Source organism: Gadus morhua, chromosome 4 (genome assembly GCF_902167405.1).
Source record: "Gadus morhua chromosome 4, gadMor3.0, whole genome shotgun sequence".
NCBI lineage: Eukaryota > Metazoa > Chordata > Actinopteri > Gadiformes > Gadidae > Gadus > Gadus morhua.
The window spans coordinates 12690306-12709508 of record NC_044051.1 but is presented as its reverse complement, the minus strand read 5'-3'; the positions used below and the strand labels follow the sequence as shown (position 1 = coordinate 12709508).

The 19203-nt window shown below is 45.6% G+C and overlaps 1 protein-coding gene across 3 annotated transcripts in view; it reads left to right on the top strand.

Moving 5' to 3' along the window:
* ric1 (RIC1 homolog, RAB6A GEF complex partner 1) overlaps positions 1-19203 on the top strand; it is a 44241-nt gene that overhangs the window by 10252 nt on the left and 14786 nt on the right. For 2 of the 3 annotated variants that reach the window (XM_030353330.1, XM_030353328.1), the window contains exons 3-11: positions 9570-9649; positions 11097-11204; positions 14526-14671; positions 15086-15222; positions 15695-15786; positions 17078-17166; positions 17735-17879; positions 18141-18189; positions 18579-18818. In XM_030353330.1, coding sequence (XP_030209190.1) covers positions 9570-9649; positions 11097-11204; positions 14526-14671; positions 15086-15222; positions 15695-15786; positions 17078-17166; positions 17735-17879; positions 18141-18189; positions 18579-18818 — 1086 coding nt within the window. The remainder of the gene's footprint in view (positions 1-9569; positions 9650-11096; positions 11205-14525; positions 14672-15085; positions 15223-15694; positions 15787-17077; positions 17167-17734; positions 17880-18140; positions 18190-18578; positions 18819-19203) is intronic. The other variant, XM_030353329.1, reaches the window with a different exon arrangement.

The following is a 19203-nucleotide window of genomic DNA, read 5'->3' as shown; positions in this document are numbered from 1 at the left end:
TGGGCCAGCCGGCAGAGAGTACAGAGGATTCACTGGGCAGAGACGGTACAGTGAATACACGTAAACGTATGCTCCAACAGACTCGGATCACTGGGGAAACGACTTTGTGGTTGTTTTATGTTAGCGGGAGATGCATTTATAATGTAGGCTGGAAGGTGACAACATGGCGTAAAAAATAGTGGAGGTGTGAAATATCCAATGAAAAAAACGTGAACGTAAAGGCATGCGCATAAAGGTTTCAGTTCAGTTTTGTATAAGTTGGCGGAGTATTAAGCTGTAGCACCCTCCTCTCTTCTTTTTTCTCCCTCCCTTTCTTTCCTCTTGTTCCTTCCTCTCTGCATTCTCTGAAACTCCCATAATGTCAAGCCCTTCACAATCAGGCCAGAATGCACATGAATGAATGCTATGAATGTGTCTGGGGGAAAGCCATAACTCAGACGCTGTGCTTAGCCAAAGTAAAGCAAGGTGCCGGCCTGCGTTTAAAAATACCAGGCAAACCCCAGTCACTTCCTGGTTCTTGTGACCTTCCTCCGTGTGGTTTGGCTTCCTTACTTGCACTTTCCGTTGAAATGTCGTGCAGGGAAGCCACTCACAGCTGCAGCCGGCGTACGGATACATTGCCTGGGTTGGTTTCTATCACACAGGCCTATTTAGTGAAAATTCAAATGAACCGAGATCTGCTTGTACGATCTCTCGGATACACATCCACAATCCTAGTTTGCAGATATCTGTTTAATACTTTAAAATGCTAGCTTCCCCTGAGTTTTACCCCAGGCCAGGCTTTGAGGTGTTCCGGCAGGTTAGCAGTCTTGTTTTCTTTTGGGGGCGTATGTTTATGTTCTATTCTCGGGCTATTCTATTCTAGGTCAAAACACAGTTTGAGTTGGAAAGCCCACTTCCCCACAGATCACTTTGCAAGGGATAAAATCTTCAAAACAATACATAGAACCTGTATTTGTGTGACTTCTGTTGCCATCTCTCTTGGCTGAGGAGACTATTCCCCTGCTCATAACCTCTCAGTTCTGTAATTATTGGCAGCATATTTTTCTTGGTATTTCTGGGCATTCTGCAGTTTCTTTATGGGGCCATAATTATCTTTGCATATATAATCTTAGATACTTTAATCACAGTGTGCTAGTTTGCATATAGTTTTATATTATTATGGCATCAATCCAAGAAGTACTTCAGCATGCCCGCCAAACATCCGTCTACCCCATGCATAAACAACCATGCATCCAATGGATCTTTACGTAACTGGACGCTGGCCAGCTTCATCCACGGCGTGCGCTAAAGGTATTTAAATCAGCAGTGTCTAACATGGTACGCTTATGCACAGATTGTTAGGCTGGCATGGAGTCAGGCACGAGCAAACGCACACAGCTGTTATGTGTGTAAATCCCATTGGACTTGACATTCCAGAGCCATAGCATAAGACCAAGGTCTTTGGTTGACCTTGCACCTCCCTTCTGACTCCATACCATACAGCTCGCACATGCCCTCTATCTTCCTGTCAAGACGTTGTGCTGAGCTGTGCGGTTAAGTGCCCAACATCCTTTTCAAGTCCAGTGCTGCAGCAATGTCATGCACTTTAATGCATGCATAATTCTCTGCACTCATAGAACGGTTCACTGGTGCGAGCTCCACTGCATGCGGGTGAAGCATGCCTACCGTCCTCTCTAGTGGGAGATGAGGTTGTCCTTCAGGGAAAGTGCTGTGAAAGTCCAAGGGCGGAGCAGGCAGGGATTTGAACATCCGCCCCTTGATATGGACTTTCCTCAGGGCACTAAGTTGTTGCTGTATCACTATTACCAGGGTTGTCTGAGGGCTGGTGCTTTCTGTGAAATGGTGCTCTCTGAGTAAGTGTTTAGGTTTAGTGCTTCTGTGAGGACTGGCGTTTTTATAATTTCTAGCCGCTTATGAGGAAAATTGATTTGATAAGGACTAGTGGTTTCTGAGGACTGGTGTCTTCTAAGGGACTTTATGAGGACACGGGGCCTACTGGGGATAGTGTTTTGTTAGGACAAGTATTTAAAAAAGGACTAGTGGTTTCTGAGGACGAGTTTCTGAGGACAAGTCAGCTGATGTCTGAGTAACAGTCTTTGAGTAATTGGATATAATGCAGATTTTAGTTTTAACTTTGTGATGGATTTAGAAAACAAGGCATCTTTTATTTTGCAAGCAATTCATTCAGATGCAGAGGCTCTGAATTACTGTTCATGGCCTGAAAGCACATTGTGGGAAACGTCTGTCTGCGTTGTTTTTTGTGATGCAAATAACCTAAATGAGCATATGGGTTTTTTCATTGTGATGCGTGAGGAACTTCATGTTTTATCACTTGAACGTAAATCATCAAAAACGGTGCAGATAAAACTAGTAGTAAATCTACAATAAAGCGCAGTGACACTTCGGTTCGTCAAATCGGTATGCAAGCCTTTTATTTGCTTTATTTACAAAATATATGGTCGGGATTTTTGAGGACTAATGTCTCCTGAGGACTGTTGTCTTTTGAGGACTTGTCTTTTGAGGACTGTTGTCTTTTGAGGACTGTTGTCTTTTAAGGACTGTTGTCTTCTGAGGACTGTTGTCTTTTGAGGACTGTTGTCTTTTGAGGACTGTTGTCTTCTGAGGAGTGTTGTCTTTTGAGGACTGTTGTCTTCTGAGGAGTAATGTCTTCTGAGTAACATTGCCCTTTGAGGACTGGCCCTTCATGGGGACGGGTGGATGTGGGGTCCTGGTGGTAAATAGGACGGGGACGTCACAAAAAGCAGGTTTGCCGGTTGAATAGTCCTCGTTGGAGCCACCAGCTGTTGGACAGATGCTTTGGCGCTCACAGCCGCCCTCCAAAGCCCAGTGGCTAACGTAATAACTATCCTAAACCACGAATAGGTCTATCTTTAGACTCGTGTGTGTGTGTCTCAATGTATTCATGTATGTGTCTCTCGTGTTGTTGTGCGGTAGCAGAGAGAGCGTGTCCCCCCAACGGCGAGCCTTCCCCTCGCTATTTTCCCCGTTTCCTGTGTGTCTTGGTCCTCATCCGAGACCAGACTGTTCCCTCTGTGTTCCGAGCTCGCTCCGTGACCTCAGAGCCGCCCGGAGGAGTCGGACTAGGGAAGCTGGGCCCAATCAACCACCACCGTCCCAAGTTACGCAAAACTGCTGTCGAGCAGAGTTTTCACTTTCCCAGCTAAAAAGAAGTGTTGTTTATATAGTAAATATACAGAAGCGGTATCCCTCCTTGTTTGGCGAAACAAAGTTTTCGGCTGTACCGTTATTATTGTCGTTGTTGTAAGAGAACAGTAGGTATGGAGACTAAATGTTCTCCTGGTTAGAATAGTTTAGTGCTACAGAAGATGGAAATAATAATAATCCTAATCCCTGAAAATCAGTCCGCTGAGAATATGATATTGTAGAAAATATTAGAATAAATTCACACCTTTCCTTAAATTTTCATATCGGCAAACATACACCGATACCATTATATATGTCTGGCTCTATAAAATCAACTATACTGTATTGCTGGTCCTCTGAGATAATCACCCACATAAAAGACAATTGAAAATCTTCCTTATATAACATTCCTTCTGCTGAATCGGTATTCTACATGGAAAACACACGGCTGGCCACTCTGCATACAAGCCTTAACGGAAAGAATTCCAAAGTCTTTCCAACTGTTGCTTCGCTTTCCTTTTCTCGCTTTCTACTTCTTCCATCAGTGCGACAACAGGACTCGGGTGCTTCCCTCACATCGGTCCAAAAAAAAAAAAGGCTAGCATTCAAATGTAATTTCTAATGACTGAATGGCGGCGGGGTTAATGGTTTGGAACGTGCTACATTTGGGAAAGCCCTAATGAACCATAGTGTCATTGAGTAAGTAATGACCATATAGCGAATAGAAAGTTAGCCTGGGGAGAATCGTGTGTGTGTGTGTGTGTGTGTGTGTGTGTGTGTGTGTGTGTGTGTGTGTGTGTGTGTGTGTGTGTGTGTGTGTGTGTGTGTGTGTGTGTGTGTGTGTGTGTGTGTGTGTGTGTGTGTGTGTGCACCCCAACGTTCTAAACTGCGGCACCCACACGCTTTATCTCCCCCACTTCCTCTCGATCCTCCTCTGATCCCACGAGACGAGCCGAAGTCCCACTTATCATTGGCCCCTTGAACGCACCGTGTGAACGGCGCTTTCATGTCTCCGGAGGCGTCCCGGCTCAACATGAAAGGCAGCGGGTTGTGGGTGGTGCGGCGTGGGGGCGGGCGTTAAAGGCAATAAAGACTACTGAAGTTTAGTTCAGACTCGCTTGCCAAAAAAGGGCTTCCCCTCCCTCCTTGAGTACTGCATGCTCTAATGCGCTTTCTTGCCCACTGTAACCGCCAAGACTTTGAAGATGCAGTCGACCACTAGTCATACTTGTGTCTCTATATATAGTGTCCATATTACCTATACAATTGCCCCCTCCTCCCCCCAAATCCGTCTAGTCCAGTGCCAACACCTTTCTTAATGGAACATGGCCATGCAGGAAAAGGGATAGCGGCAGATGTACACGAGGCCGTCCTCTTCCAGTGAGCGATCACATGACCGCTGTCTCATTGAATGTGAAGGTTTTATGGGGTTTTATGGGACTGTTGCGTCAGTTGAAACTTGGTGAACGTTTGGCTCCCGTTCTACCGGGTCGCCTATCGCAGAAGCGCCAGTGTGCTTACACAGCTCTTGATAATGGTGTGAAAGTGCTTTTAAATGGTGTGTTGTGTCAAAGACCTAATGGGCCTTTAATTGGTTATACTGTAATTAACCATGTTTTATATTGTCTGAAGGATCATACAAGGCAAATATTGAAAACAAACACTGTTATGAGGACGGTAGTGTGCCTCACGCTACCAGAGCTGGTAGTGATGATGACAACTTGTTTCTAAAATGGGTGGTTAAAGTGTTGTGCTGGGAGCTCAGTGTTGGATGAGTTTGCCTGACGGATGTCTTCTGCCTGTTCTGATGAGATGGTTGTTGGCGGTTGGGGGGGGGCGAGACTCGGCAGGAACTTTACGATATTTAAAAACAATTTTGGATGCTTTAAGTAGGGCCCGACCGATTCATCGGCCTGCCGATTCAATCGGCCAATTATAGCCTTTTTGAAAATAATCAACATCTGCCAAAAAGACGCAGATTACAACCGATTTTTTTTATTTATTTTTTTATTTTTATTTTTTGAAATGTTATTGCGCTTAGTATCCTGCAGATTGCGCTCCTACTCGCCTTGCTAACTAACAACTTTAGCTGGAGTGAAAAAGAGGAGATTGAATTTTACCGTACAACATGAAAGCACGCTCGCTCAGGCAGCTGCGCGCTCACCTCACCAATGTACACAAGATGCGTTGTTTGAGCATGTTGTGCCTGTTTTTCTTTAGGTCCCAGGCCATGTTAATTTGTTATACTGTAGACTCTAACGGTGAGACCATACTGCTCAGCACGCACGTGTTAGTCACTGCTCACGAGCACAGCACATTGGGAGTTAGTTATTTATTTTACATTTTACATTACACTCATTTTTGACTGTAAATGTATTCTAAAACACTCAAAGGTTCTGCATTCAATTCACATATTCGTCAAAAGTGTTTAAAGTATATTTAAGGTGTCAAAAACTACGTTTTATATGCCTTTTTTTGTTTTGTTTTTAATTGGCCGATTAAATCTTAATTGTAATTTTTCTCTGAATATAATCGGCATCGTTATCGGCACTCAAAAATCAATATCGGTCGGGCCCTACTTTTAAGATACATAACGTTATTCTGTAAAAATTATGATTACATAATTATTGCAATTAAATGTCCAATTTTTATTCCTTGATTTTATCCTTTTTTTGGTATACTTAAAGTTACAGTTCGCCTTCTACAGGTTCTGTATTCCGGAAGCCAAAAATCGGGATACTCGGTTGTTTTGATATGCTGATTTTGTCGGAATCTGCCTTGTGCTGCAATCCCATATATTTGTACGTGATGATTCAAACTCTTGATTCTTTCTCCTGTAGTAGTCTTGTGGTGTTAGAACCCCGGGTAGTTCTCTGTCCCTCCTAAACCGGCTAGTGTGTGCTGCTGTGTGCAGCATACTTCTTAAACTGATTAATTTGTCCTAAGACATGAGCTTCATTTCCTCGGCTGGGATTTTGATTTAAAAGTCTGGTCGTGTGAGCTTGGCATTAGCAGCACAATAGCAGGAAGAGCACACACACGTGACCCGCCCCCCTCGCCCCCACCTCTCCCGCTGTAACATCTCAATTATTACTCCTTCGTTTATACAATAAAGCACAGGGAAGCGGCGGGTGCCAAACAACATTGTCCGATGTTTGTGTTTGTCTTTCTACATTGTACAGCAGTTTAAAAGGTCAGATTTTAGCCTGATGGGACAGCTCACAAGGGAATTGTTCATTTCGCTTCCAGATGCTGTTCGTTATCGAGGACAAAAAATGACGTAAGCGTAAATAAATAACTAATTAAATAAATAAATGTAGGAATGAATAACTAAATTGGCTTTTTTTGTGTAGCAAAATGTATGCATATTTTATCCTACATTTATTTATTTATTTATGCTTACGTCATTTTTTGTCTTCCATATTCCGTCAGGGTGCGCTGGTGAAATTTGTTAGGGTTAGGTGAATATAAGAATAAGTGTTTTATAGCAGAAATGCTAGAGGTTTATTATTGCATGGTTCTGTGTGTGTTTATATATGAGAGGGAGAGCCTTTGTGATGGTCTTGTGTCTTAAAGTACTCCCTCAGAAGCGGACAGTAACAGCTTGGTTGGACTTGGCTGGCTGCTTCAGCCCACACACCGATGCTCTGAACGCTTCGTCACATCTCATCACTAATCTGTTGCGACCGTTTAACACATATTTCCAATCCCTTGGCATGGAAAGGCATGTTAGATCATGTTGTTATTGGGATGTTTTCAAGCCGTTCGCAGCATATCCATCAGGATACTCTCTTGATTAGAGTGTGCGGGTTCCCAGGCCCAAGGATCTGGGTTTGAAACGGTTACCGGTGTAACGGTAAACCCTGATAAAAATGTTGTCGGTAACAATTACCGTTTTCATTTCAAATAAACTTATTACCGCGGTGGATAACCGCGCCCGCGGTGTGGAAACCGTGTGCTTAAATCCTTCCCAGCGCTTCATCCGCTGGGAAGGATTCTCCTGAGTCTCCTGAAGTTGCCGCGCAGGCGCACTGTGTAGCCTACAACATCAGGTTTTTAAGTTTCGATGTGCATTTCTGGCAAAAACACTATTCAATATTCGCTGAGAAGTATTGTAATAATTTTCAAAAATCGGTCAATCAAGAACCCCCCACGCACGCACGCACGCACGCACGCACACACGCACCTCGGATACACGCACACACAATGAGACAGGGAGAGGCTTTTATGATTTGTATGCAATCAATCTGTTTATTTCAACGTGGGCTTAGGCAGATAGGCCTACATGCGCCGAAAACAGGTCGCTATTTATTTATTATTTTACTGAACACAGCCTACATGACGGTGAAGTAGACGCGTCAAGAAAATAACTTCACACGGTGTGTCTTTTTACAATTTATTTGTTACCAGCATTCAAAGTGTTGATCAGCAGAGAAATAGTCCGGCAAAGACGTTGACGTGACGTCGCTTAGCAACCGAGGACGCTGGGGTTGATAAGTTATCGGACCACTTGCGGAGTGATACGATAGAAATAAAAATAACTTTCCTTGACAGCGGTCATTATATGCTTAGCAACGGTGAATTATCAAAAAAATATTCACGAACGGAAGTTGTGAAGGCCCATGTAAGTGAACAGAGCGTTCAACAGCATTGAGAAGAGCCGTGTAATAAATAACAATGGTCACATTCATTGTTCGATATTCTACGTGACTCCAACTATTTGATGATCGTTGCCCCTCCCTACCTTCTAAGAGGACTAAGTCTGAAGTATGGGCATATTTTGGGTATTTAAAAGTACCGCGATAATACCGAAAACCGGGATAATTTTGGTCTCAATAACCGTTAGGTTAAATTTTCATACCGTTACATCCCTACCCCTACTTACTCATTAATCTCATGCATTACAAAATTAATTGTAATTGCTGTAAAACGGTAATTATAGATTTCTCGTCCACTTAATGTCACTAGATCTTCTGCATGTTTTTATGCAAAAGATCCCCCCCCCCCCCCCTTCTTGGCCTTTGGAGGTGTTTTGCAGCCTCGTATCTGACTCCTTCGTCTCTGTGTCTCTTTCGCTCTCTGTCACTCTATCTCTTGCTCTCTCGCTCTCTCTGTCTGTCTATCTCTGTCTCTCTGTGCCTCTCTCTCTCTGTCTCTCTGTGTGTGTGTCTCTCTCTGGCTGCATCCGCTCCCTCCTAGCCAAGTGTCCCCTGTGGATCCATTTAGCATGCCAAACCCTGCCCCTCCCCTTGCTCCCCAGCCCCCCCATCATTGGCTCTCTCTTCTTCTTCTTCTTCTTCTTCTTCTGCTGTCCACGTTTTGGCCAGAGCCGTGGCAGTGTGTTGTCAACCTGCCATCGATGATGCGCACACGTGTAAAATGTCACAGGTGGTTATCCCAGGACATTGGCACCGGGCCTCCAGGCGACAATGCCGGTACATCCATACTCAATAACGTTGAATTTACGTTCCTAATCTGTTAGGTTTTGTACCAATTTTGTTTATGTTTGAAAAGTATTGGTAGGGTTTTGGTTCGTATTTGAGTGTTGGCGTTAAAGATTTGATGTTGTCGTGTCGGTTATTGTTGACTGAACAACAGAGCGGCTGTGGTCTTTGGTTCAGGGACTCTGAGTTCAGATCTGTCTCAGATATGGCCTTCAACTCAATTTTGTGGTGTCTTCGTGTGCCTGTAGTGCGCTTGGCGTGTGATGCTATTATCTACGGTTGGCTTTCGAGTTTATTTGTATTTGATTTGAATAGTCACGACCACTTTCTGAGTTCTTTTAATTGTTTTTTCATTGTTTGCCACATGTTGCACCAACCCCTTTGAGGCAAGGCCGGTTACACTACATAAGCCGTTAGTACAATGACTTTATGCTAATCCATATAGTGGTTTCCGCCAAAACCCACCCCAAATTAGCATAATAGTTTAATCGCTAAAATTGCTTTGGCAGTCACGGGGAAGTTTGTTTGGTGAAACATAAAAGATTGCCATATCATGGCTGCGTGTGTAAGTCCCATTAAGGCTCATGGACAGATACCAGGTCCCCAAGGAATTCATTCCCCATTTAATTAAATCTTTTAGCTCAGAGCCAAGAGCCATGCAGAAAAAGACCTGTAGGGACAGACCTTTTACATCTACCACGCCTCATTAAGCCGCAGTGAAAACAGGCCCATTCACACTCTCTCTGTCAAGCATCCATAACAAGCTACGGACATTATGTCAGTTAATACTTTCTGACATTCCCCCTTCTCTACCCACCATTTCCTTTCCTTTATCATTAATGTGATAGTGTTACAGAATCTAGACCTACCTGTAGGTTGTGCAAACATTGGTGGGTTTGAACCAACGTGTGGAAGACATCTTTGGAAATGCTAATCATTATGCTTCTCTGTCCTCAGGCCTCTAATGGATACATCCTCCTGTTTGATGTGCTGGGAGGACAAGAGGACAAATACCTCTATGAGGCCGTCTACCCAAAGTGAGAGACACACACACTTCACTCACTCACTTTCTCACTCTCACACTTGACTCTCGCACACAAAGGAACACGTGGAGGCTAATTACTGTTTTGGTGTATTTAAATGCAGGTTGAATGGCTACCTTTACTATATGCAACAACAAGCAAGGCACTTGGAAGCCTACTATTCATTATAATATGCCGCTTCCATTATTCTTAAAATAAATAGAACTCTTTCCTCTTCATCTGTTTTTAAATAAAAATCAAAGTATTTATGTCCTGTAGCCTTTTAAAAACATGACAGTTGGAACACTAAAGTGGGACATTTGGGATGTATCTAAAAACATGATTTTGCTGTTACCCATGCAAAGGGGATGCGAACACGATATCCACTGGCTACACAAGCTGGTGCAGCAGATGGTTCCTCCATACTTTCTGTTCTCTTGTAAATGTTCCAGTTCATTGAAATTCAGGGGAAAATGGGCGATTAGCCAGAGAATCATTCATATTTACTGCATATACATGTACTAAATGAACAATAACAAGAATACTACGGTATGTCATTTCATTGATGCCAGATACACACTCTGACTCCAATTATGTTTTGGAGCGCACTTTAGCAAGGATAAGCAACATTTAGCAAAATAAGGATCTAGATATGAAGCATATGATCATCTTGTTTAGTTTTGTTCATGTCCTGTCTGCGATGCCTGTGGAACCCTCCCTGAGCAAAGGGAGAGATAAGATATGGTTCCCGGGTCCATGTTTGGGCCTGCTTGTAGAGTCAACAAGACGTTTCTCAGACAAGTCTGGACCTGAGCTCAACTTTCCCCTAGCCTTAACTGAGTGAACTCAAAGAACTTTCCTCAGTGTTGCATGGCGCGAGGATTCCATTAATACGTCTGTTTGAGTTAATGTTATCTTTTAAATTGTTGTTAACATATTTGTACATATGTAGGTATCAATCTCTGTTCCACAATGTAGCATGTGGCTAGAATTGCATTCAGATTGAATCTCTTATCTCAAAACCATGATATAGTTAAGTGTGTGTGTGTGTGTGTGTATTTAGATTGTCATGACGTCAATTATGTCAATAATTAAACGTCTGTTTCAGCCTGTCTGCGGACCCTGTGCAATTAGCCACCGTAATCCCTTCCTCAATTTCTGTACAAACAAGGAAACCTGGTTCAGGGGGACGCTCCAAGCCCGCCGTCGACTTCCATAGGATGTTTGCTTGTTGACATGTTTGCCCATAAGGCAGGCCGGCGGTGATTTACAATAGCCAACATACCTTCATGTCCATTTGCACCCATGATTACCTACCCTGATGTCAGATAAAAAGTAATGGTCGGACTACTATGTTTGCATGGAAGGTAATAAACGTACATGCATATAGGAAATAAAGCACAATATATGGTGTTTATTACTCATTGTGTGTGTGTGTGTGTGTGTGTGTGTGTGTGTACAGAGGGAGTCCCCGTGTCAAGGTGACGCCTGGTTATAAGCAGGAACAGTGTGCTCCTGCTCTGACCCTGGAGATGAAGAAACCTGTGGACCTGGAAGCTCCCATCACCAGGTACACCCATCATAACCCACCATCTGTCTGTCCCCTCACTATCTGTCTGTCTGTCTCTGTCCCCTCACTATCTGTCTGTCTGTCCCCTCACTATCTGTCTGTCTGTCTCTGTCCCCTCACTATCTGTCTGTCTGTCCCCTCACTATCTGTCTGTCTGTCTCTGTCCCCTCACTATCTTTCTGTCTGTCTCTGTCCCCTCACTATCTGTCTGTCTGTCCCCTCACTATCCTACTGTCTGTCTGTCTGTCCCCTCACTATCTGTCTGCCTCTGTCCCCTCACTATCTGTCTGTCTGTCTCTGTCCCCTCACTATCTGTTTGTCTGTCTCTGTCCCCTCACTATCTGTCTGTCTGTCCCCTCACTATCTGTCTGTCTGTCTGTCCCCTCACTATCCTACTGTCTGTCTGTCTCTGTCCCCTCACTATCTGTCTGTCTGTCCCCTCACTATCTGTTTGTCTGTCTCTGTCCCCTCACTATCTGTCTGTCTGTCTCTGTCCCCTCACTATCTGTCTGTCTGTGTCCCCTCACTATCTGTCTGTCTGTCTCTGTCCCCTCACTATCTGTCTGTCTGTCTCTGTCCTTCTCTCTGTCTGTCCCCTCACTATCTGTCTGTCTCTGTCCCCTCACTATCTTGTCTCTGTCCTTCTCTCTGTCTGTCCCCTCACTATCTGTCTGTCTGTCCCCTCACTATCTGTCTGTCTGTCCCCTCACTATCTGTCCCTCCGTCTGTCCCCTCACTATCTGTCCCTCCGTCTGTCCCCTCACTATCTGTCTGTCTGTCCCCTCACTATCTGTCTGTCTGTCCCCTCACTATCTGTCTGTCTGTCCCCTCACTATCTGTCCCTCCGTCTGTCCCCTCACTATCTTGTCTCTGTCCTTCTCTCTGTCTGTCCCTTCATTAACTCTCTCTGCCAGAGACGATCCACCCTTCAATGAAAATAAAAGACGGCCACTGTTTATAATGACCTACGGTTACCGCGGCAACGAACAAACCAAAGACATTCCCCACCCGGAGGGTAATGTTTTAAAGAGCACGACCTGTTACAATTAGCAACTAAAATTACATCACCACACCTTCCCTTCGGGAAACCAATGGAATGGTGGGGGTTGGGAGGGCTCTGGTTCCAGACGGGGCTCTGAACCAATGGGATGGCGGGTCCTGTGAGGGCTCTGGTTCCAGACCGGGCTCTGAACCAATGGGATGGCAGGTCCTGTGAGGGCTCTGGTTCCAGACAGGGCTCTGAACCAATGGGATGGCAGGTCCTGTGAGGGCTCTGGTTCCAGACAGGGCTCTGAACCAATGGGATGGCAGGTCCTGTGAGGGCTCTGGTTCCAGACAGGTCTCTGAACCAATGGGATTGCAGGTCCTGTGAGGGCTCTGGTTCCAGACAGGGCTCTGAACCAATGGGATTGCAGGTCCTGTGAGGACTCTGGTTCCAGACAGGGATGGGTGGGGTGGGGGAAGAGATTCTTCTGGACTTACAAGTAGAGCACACCCTGGCTTCTCCTATTACTCAAGTGATGCACTCACCTTTATTAAAATATCCCTTTTCTAAAACGAGTCCCTTAATTAAACACAGAGAAAGAGCAACAAGACGCAGCCTTTTATGTTGAACGCAGACGTGCCTTTTATTAAATCACTTTCACCGTGACCCCTACTTTGTGATCCGTCTTTATAAAATCCAAACGCAACAACAGTCATTATTTATCCCGAGGTTCTTGGATCTCGCAGCCAAGTTATGTCATCTCTGTAGCGTTTTCTCTTTGGCTCCCAACGACGTTCACTCAAAACCCGTCCTCGGCCATGTCTTTCTCTCGCTTTGCCCTTTTGCTATTCCTACATCCTCCCACTCCTAATCTCTTCCCTTTCTCTGAAAGACGAGCGCTCGCTCCAAGCCTCCGTAACGTTTCCCCGCTCTCGTTTGAAACTCCCTCCCTCTCTCCTCACTCTCTTGTTGTTCCTGCATTGCTCACCACCTCCCCCCCCCACGCTTTATTATCAACCCTTCATGGGATGACAAAGACCGGCAAGGAAGCGTAGAGACGTTTTAAAGTTGACTCATCATTATGGACACAAAGCGGCCGCTTAATTGGTCCGGACGAGCTGTCAATCGAATCTGAATGCCCTCCTCCTCCTTTCAGTGCCAAGTCGTTTATCACTTTTTCTTACTTCTTTGTCCTGCCCCTCATCTCGCGGCCTCTCGTTACAATTGATGCCCGAGATGTTTCCATGACCTATGCTGTTGTGAAAGGCAAGGCATTGATTTGTTGTTTCTAGTCAGGCGTACGCAAACTTGCAATCAACAATGTAGGCGCACGCACGCACGCACGCAGACACACACATTTGTTTGTCCTTTTCATCCAGCATCTTCCTCCTCATTCTCCTCTTAGTCCTCCTCTCAGGCCCTCACTATAATTTCTTACTCTTTTTTTCTCTCTGTCTTTCTCACGTTCTTCATTACTCAACCTCTTCTTGTGCAAAGTTAAATGCACACACTATCTATATATTTGTACGTTCAACTGGTTACGAGGTTCCCTTCCCTCTGGAGCCCCCCATGCTTGTAATAGAGGGACTCGCGGCACTGTAAGGCTATGGTTCCGCCTTGGACAGAAGCACGCCTACCAAATATCGATGCAGATCCATGCATACTAGCAGGCGGAGGAAAGGTCACGACTTGCCATTGTTTGCCCCGGCTCCCGTAATGCAATTTCCGGTCGCCTACTTCCTATGAGCTGTGTACGCCCGCACACGGCTCAGGCCCCTGAGCCAGATGAATACGAGCATGACAAGAACAGCAGCACCAAAGACGAGGCAAATCAATCAAAAGTCTTTTGACAAAGTGTTTGACACGGCGATATCTGACACATCTAACTCTTGAAGGATAGAATCTCTATCTTTCTATTGTTCTTTCGAACTTTTGTTCGCTCATTCGTTCTTTCGTTCTTTCGTTCGTTCGTTCTTTCGTTCGTTCTTTCGTTCTTTCTTTCGTACTTTGTTTCTCTTTTAAACCTTGAAACTGAAAAGAGCTAGCGCTCGCTCCGAATCACATGCGGATGTCCCGCCCTCTTTCTCCCCGTTACACCATCCACACGGATATCGCTCCTTCCGACGCGTAGTCTCGCTCTCGTCTTGCGCCTCTGAACACGCGTAAAAGGATTTTGCTCCGTCCAAAATCCCGCCCTCTCTCTCTCAGGTGGAAAATCGCACATTTTGAGCACCCCGTTCCAGATGTCCTGTCTTGAGATGAGAACGCCAGCACGCAAGGCCACATGGTCAACATGTCTATAACTCTGTTCCCCCCCCCCCCCCTCTCTCGGCCAGCCTCCAGTCCCTCCAGGACGACCTGCTGGTGTGCACAGCGGACGGATACCTCCACGTGCTGCACTGGGACGGCCTGGGCAGCAACGGGCGCAAGGCCATCAGCCTCACCACCATCCCCTTCTCCCTGGACCTGCAGTCCGCAAGAGGCATGCTAGCACACACACACACACACACACACACACACACACACACACACACACACACACACACACACACACACACACACACACACACACACACACACACACACACACACACACACTATTTTGTTTTACAAGCCTCAGTTGATATGCCAATACTGCTATACGCTATGTAGTGTTGTAATGTATTCTATTTGATATTCTAGGATAGATGATTTATACCCATAAATGATAGATGTGCACACACTTTATGTGCACATCCACACACTAGTTCATCCTTGCTGACATTTCCTTTTCATCACACGATCATTTCAGCTACTCTGTTCATCAACACTCATCACCTCTACTAGTTGGTGCTTCCCCTCACGTCCCCACAGGAAGTATGCAGCGTGCAGAGTACTTATGTGTGTGTGTGTGTAGGGGGTCCGTCTCTGGACCTGGACAAGGTTCACATCAAGTGCATGGAGTACTGCGTGACCCTGGACGGCTTCGCCGCCGTGCTCAGCGATGGACGGCTGGGCTTCATCACACCGCTCGGCAACACCGTCACCGCCGACGTAAGCGCTCTCGCTCTCTCTCTCTCTCTTGCTCTTGCTCTCTCTCACTCTGACTCTCTCATGCTCTCGCTCTCTCACACTCTCTTTCGCACTCTCTCCCTTTCTCGCTCGCAATTTAGTGCTCTTTCTCGACTCTCTCGCTTTCTCTCTCTTGCTCCCTTTCGCTTTTGCTCTCTTGCTTTCTTTCGCTTTTGCTCTCTCGCTCTCTCTTGCGCTCTCTCTCGCTCCCTTTCGCTTTCGCTCTCTCTCTCTCTCGCACTCTCTCGCGCTCACCTACAATGACATTGGTAGAACTTTATTGATCCCAATTAAAGGTAACAGTTCCCCAACGGATGTTCATGGCAGCACCTGATATACAAACACCTGAAGAGGGACAGTTGATTTTGGGCTGGAGGTCCTGGTTGACTGTGTTTGATTGTGTGTGTGTGTGTGTGTGTGTGTGTGTGTGTGCGTGTGTTCCCCCCTCCCCCAGCAGCTGCAGGGCGTCTGGGCGGCTGACGTGATGGACGGGACGTGTGTGGCGGTCAACAACAAGTACCGGCTGATGGCCTTCGGCTGTGCCAGGTACGCTGCTGCTGCTGCTACTACAACTGTGTGTGTGTATGTATTTGTATGTTAATGAAGAATGAAACGCAATGCAAGGGTCCAGGCTGAACCATTGGTCAAATTCAAACCAACATCGCAATGTAATAGAACGCGATTTGCAAAATCGAAAAGGCTGCGATTTGATACTGATACTGACTAGAGATCGTTGGATTCGTACTTATTTTTCAATTGTTAAATAAAGATGTTATTATAATATCAATTCATGCATCAATTCATCTCAACACATAGGCCTGGCCTAAAGGAAAGAGCAGTTTATATGTTGAATGCTTCCAATGTTGTGTTGGTCATACTATAGATCGATTTATTGCTTGTGTCTAGTGAATACTGCACAACATAAGAAAAATCGCATTCTAAATCACAATCTAAATATTGGTAGAAATAATCGCAATTCGATTATTTCCCGAAAACGTTCAATCCTACATTAATCTCCCTCCCTCCTGCAAACGTGTAGATGCCTCCATGCATGCAGGAGGGGACAGACCCTGACGACACTGTGTTCTTGTTCTCGACATCATCACTCATTCTAGACATAATTGAGGATATGAAAAGACAGATGTTTGAGAAGACATCCATGGCACCGGGAGGTTTTATTGCGCCAAGATCACAATGTAGCATGGTTTTAACCTTGTTAAACTCCCTGTTGGGAAGAGGGTCGTATTCGACTGCCTGTCTTGTCGCGAGGGATGATGTGTCGTGTTTGGAGACGCTATGTTCTCCTCCAGACCTGTGGAGTATGCGAGTCTGCCTGGTTGGCGAATCTGCCTCCTGCATCATAATCTTTGTCCAGGATTTTCTGTTCAGTTTACGTATCGTTTGTCTTTAACGTCATGCAACAGAATTTCCCCCCAACATCAAGGCAGGCAATAAATGGCAACCAAACAAACCAGTAATCCGTCTCGCTTGAGTAGGACGATGTGTGATAAAAAAGCCTTATCGTTTCATCTGTTGATTTGTATGGTTGTGTGGGTATGGTTCTGTGTGTGTGTGTGTGTGGGCATATAGAGCATAGTTCCTCTACTCTGAATAACTACTGTTTCCTCATGATACTGATCGTAAACATAAAAATAAAGATGCATGTGTTAAGAGATTACAACACTTGTAACCTCAGACTTTCAAAAGGCACCACATCGTGCTCAAATTGTCTGTTGTTAAACTTTGTAACTGAGCTGTGCTATTCAAAAACCTGCCAGTGATACTAACTTCGTCATGCCATCATTGTCTGCGTTTGTGTGTGTGTTGGGGGATCCAGTGGCACTGTGTTGGTGTACATGATCGACACCACGACTGGATCAATGCAGCTCTCCCACAAGCTGGAGCTCACCCCAAAACACTACCCAGGTATTGCATCTCCCGTCTCACAGTGGCGGCTAGCGCTGTACCATGACTCCCTCTAGTGGCCAACGCATGCACAAGCATGTTGCTTTACGCATAACACAGCAGCAGGTTAAACCGTATTCAGCATTGACCTTCTTGTGTCTGTGAAATGTCAAGCCCGAGCTAGAATTTGATACTTAAGATACTTCGGCAGTGTTTTATACTACTTTATGTGATTCCAATTGCATTGCAGTGTAATCATTGCGTAATGTTTTCCCATTTGAAATGATAATTTTCACCTTGAAGGTAAGAACCAGCTGTAAAGGTTCCTCTAGTCTAGTTGTTGATAGACCTGCAATCTCAATAATAAGTAAAGATAAGTGTAAAGTAAAGATAGCACTTGATTCGTGATGTGTGTGTGTGTGTGTGTGTGTGTGTGTGTGTGTGTGTGTGTGTGTGTGTGTGTGTGTGTGTGTGTGTGTGTGTGTGTGTGTGTGTGTGTGTGTGTGTGTGTGTGTGTGTGTGTGTATTTATGTATTGATGATGATGATGATGATTATTCTTATTAAACCACATGGATGGTCTTCTCCAGATATCTACAACAAGACGGGCCCTGTCAAGCTCATCCGCTGGTCCCCGGACTACAGCGTTGTCATGGTGACCTGGGAATGCGGGGGCCTGTCTCTGTGGAGCGTGTTCGGAGCGCAGCTCATCTGCACCCTGGGGGAGGACTTTGCGTGAGTGGGCACGTGTGTGCATGCACATACATGCACAGGAATGCACACACACATTACATAATACAGCGCACACACACACACACACACACACACACACACACACACACACACACACACACACACACACACACACACACACACACACACACACACACACACACACACACACACACACACACACACACACAGAGAGAGATGCACTCACAGTGGATACATGAATGATGATTACAATAATAACCTGGATTAATCTCTCGGGTGCAGGTATCGTTCTGATGGAACCAAAAAGGAACCAATTAAAATCAGCTCTATGGTGAGTAATTGTTTATGTTCAATTAACTGCATTACTGTCTTGGTGTTATGTTGGATTTCGTGGGTTTTGTCTTAGTTCTCCATGTACTTGTTGTTACTTACTCCATGTTTGTGTTTTGACGTGGCTTAGCTTTTGTTGTGTCGGCCCTCTGCAATATAATTTAAATGATGCATAGAATCTAAATGAAAAACAGAATCTGCTTTCTTTCTCTTTCTTCCTCTCTGGCTTTCTAACCTTTTCTTTCCTTTCCCTTGCTTTTATTTTCTGTCTTTCTCCCTCCCTCCTACCACTTCATTGCAAACAGTTTAGCACCAGACACGGACTCCTCTGTGTCGCCAGCAGCGCACCACGCTGCCTTCGTTAACCATATCCCTCTCTCCCCTCCACAGAGCTGGGGAGCCGAGGGCTACCACCTGTGGGTGGTCCCTAGCATACCAGAGAAGAGGAAGAGGAGGAGATCACAGGAGCAGCAACAACAGGAGGTGGAGGAGAAAGAGGAGGAGGAGCAAGTGGAAGAGCAAGAGTTAAATGAGCAGATGGCGGATCCACCCGCTCCTTGCTCCCCGCCGCGAGTGGGCATCTTACAGTTCCACTTCATCAAGAGCGCCCTCACTGTGAACCCGTGCACGGTGAGAGACAGACCTGGGAGTGTCCCCACCGCGACAGCCAGACAGGCCTTCTACGTTGTACTTTGCTCTCCCCTTGGGAGAACACGGCGGTGAACCTCGGGGAGCTGAGCACCACGTGTGAACCCCACCTCAATGTTGTGATTGTCTCGGGTGTATTGCCGTAGGTCCACATTGGAAGGCCTCACCCGACTCCGAGCCCTCATTAGACGGGCACTGGTTCCCAACCTTGGTGTCGGGGGCCCACTCTGGGTCCCCTGATTTGCATAAGGGGTCGCAGGTGATTGCTGACATAAGCTCTAGATGTTCGCTGATCCTTTTCAGCCTAGCCATTTTACGAAGTTACTTCCTTTCTTAAATTTCCAGGAAGGCAGAACACAGCTGGTTG